This window comes from Rhincodon typus, chromosome 25 (genome assembly GCF_021869965.1).
Source record: "Rhincodon typus isolate 14 chromosome 25, sRhiTyp1.1, whole genome shotgun sequence".
NCBI lineage: Eukaryota > Metazoa > Chordata > Chondrichthyes > Orectolobiformes > Rhincodontidae > Rhincodon > Rhincodon typus.
Genome location: NC_063356.1, coordinates 21,668,645 through 21,671,048, shown reverse-complemented (window position 1 = coordinate 21,671,048; position 2,404 = coordinate 21,668,645). Strand labels below are relative to the sequence as shown.

General features: G+C 45.5%; 1 protein-coding gene across 1 annotated transcript in view; it reads right to left on the bottom strand.

Annotated features, from left to right (window-relative positions):
- LOC109935420 (complement C1q tumor necrosis factor-related protein 3-like) overlaps positions 1-1,656 on the bottom strand; it is a 5,479-nt gene extending 3,823 nt beyond the window's left edge. Inside the window, exons 1-2 of the mRNA XM_020534052.2 lie at positions 1,539-1,656; positions 846-923 (exon numbers count right to left, since the gene is read on the bottom strand). Coding sequence (XP_020389641.1) covers positions 846-923; positions 1,539-1,556 — 96 coding nt within the window. The 5' untranslated portion in view covers positions 1,557-1,656. The remainder of the gene's footprint in view (positions 1-845; positions 924-1,538) is intronic.
- Positions 1,657-2,404: the final 748 nt, after the last annotated feature.

Genomic DNA, 2,404 nt, shown 5'->3' with positions numbered 1-2,404 from the left:
CCCTCAGCACTGACCCTCTGACAGTGCAGCACTCCCTCAGTACTGACTTTTGACAGTGCAGCAATCCCTCAGCACTGACCCTTTGACAGTGAAGTGCTGGGTTTGGAAAGATAAAGATTGTCACAACAGTGAAAATGAATTTCGCAATTAAGAAACATTTCAAAATCTGCAAACCATTTATGTGTTCCTAGCAGTGGAGCTAACTAATAAATTGTTCCTGTTATCTTCGTTCAGAAGCAGAGCTTGAGTGGAACAGATCAGTCCTCATCACTGGGAATGGGATGGGAATTGAGGCTGAAATCACTCAGGAGTAAGTAACACGGCACTGCATCTAGAGGAGCACTCACACAGCTTGCCTCTGCTGAATTCACACGATAATGTGGGCAAGGCATTGGATTTCTGCTTGGCTTTTTCTCCTGGCCTTGCTGGATGTTCGCAAGGAGGAACTGGAGCCTTGGAGACATGTGGGTCTGTGCCGCTCAATGTCATTTAACCCAACAGCCACCCAGCCCCTTCCTTACACACTCACTCATTGACACACTCCCTCAGCCTCCCTCAATCACCGCCTCACTCACTGACACTCACTTACTCATTCACTCACCCACACTTACTCTCTGATTCACACTCACTCACTCAGGCTCACTAACTCAAACTCACTCTCTCATTCTCACTCATTCACACACATTCAATCACTTTTCACTCACTGACTCACCCACCCCCTCTCCTTCCCTCCCTCCCTCATTCACTCACTCACTCACTCATTCACCCCCTCCCTCATTTTTTCACACACACTCACTCACTCAGTCACTTTCTTCCTCACTCACCTGTTTGTAGCAGACACTTACCTCAGATGCCCAGGTACAGTCCTGAGAGGTAATGGAGCAACGGCTGAAGTGACAGAAAGCTGAAAACAACCAGATCACCTGAAACAAACACAGCAAATAATTCACAGGGTCAAAGAGAGTGTTGCAAAAACTGGTCAATCAGATAATGACTCTAGTAGAGTCTATCTCCACATTTCTGTATTACAGCGCATCATCCATTCACCTGGCAGTTAGTGCTAATTCCAAACACCTTCCTTACTGACCGTCCCTCAGACTGACACTCTGACAGTGAGGCATCCCCTCAGCACTGACCCTCCAATAGTGCAGCACTCCCTCAGTACCAAGCCTCTAACATTGCAGCACTCCCTGATTACTGGCTCTCCAACAGTGCGGCACTCTCAGTACTGTCGCTTTGACATTGCAACACTCCATCAGCACTGCGATCTTTCCAAAGACACAACTGACATTACAGAATTTCTCAAACTCCTGCACTGTTTGATATTCCAGAGTAACACTCATTTTAAAAATCTTTCAGAACATTGTATTCTGAAAGACTGAAATTTACATTGCAACATTTTCGCTCAGCAGTTGTATCCACAAAATGTTTCACATTTCTTCTTTGAAATCACATGAAGCAATCACATCCACCCAGATGGAAACAAAGACAGCATCAAACTGAACAAATTGCCATGTTGAAATGGAGCAGACATATACTTTCCCAATGTTGGTCATTTTTCTTTCACGGGTCCTCGATCCTGGGTCTGAGTTACTCTCTGTCAGTGTCTCTCTGGGTGCAGGGTGTTGTCTCTGAACTGTTGTTTATATCACTGGGAGTTGGAAATGAGGAAATTGCAACACCCGGAGAGAATGCAGTGTCACGTCATCAGGCAAACAAAATGTCCAGGCTAATGTGAGAATGTAACTACGATGTTGTGGCCTTCACAGAAACTTGGGTAACTCAGGGACAGGAATGGTTGTTGGAAGCTCTGGGATTTAGATGCTTTAAAAGAAATACGGAGGGTGGTAAAAGAGGCAGGGGAGTGGCATTGCTGGTCAGGGCTAGTATAGCAGCTTCTGAAAGGCAGTTCGAGAATGATATATCTACAGAGTCAGTTTGGGTCGAGGTCAGGAACGAGAAAGGGGCAGTCACTTTGTTGGGGGCTTTTTTACAGACCCCCTAATAGATGCAGAGAAGTGGAGTAGCAGATTGGGAGGCAGATACTGGAAAGGTGCAGAAGTCACAGGGTTGTTGTCATGGGTGACTTCAACTTCCAAATATTGATTGGAAACTTTTTAGTTGTAATAGTTCAGATGTAGCGGATTTTGTCCAGTGCGCTCAGGAAGGATTCCTGACACAGTATGTAGATAGACCAACACGAGGAGAGGCCGCTTTGGATTTGGTGCTTGACAATGAATCGGGCCAAGTATTAGACCTGTTGGTAGGAGAGCATTTTGGCAGTAGCGATCATAACTCTGTTACTTTTACAATAGTCAAGGAAAAGGATAGGTACGTACAGCAGGGTAAGGTTTATAATTGGGGGAAGGGTAATTATAATTCTGTTTGGCAAGAGCTGGGTAAC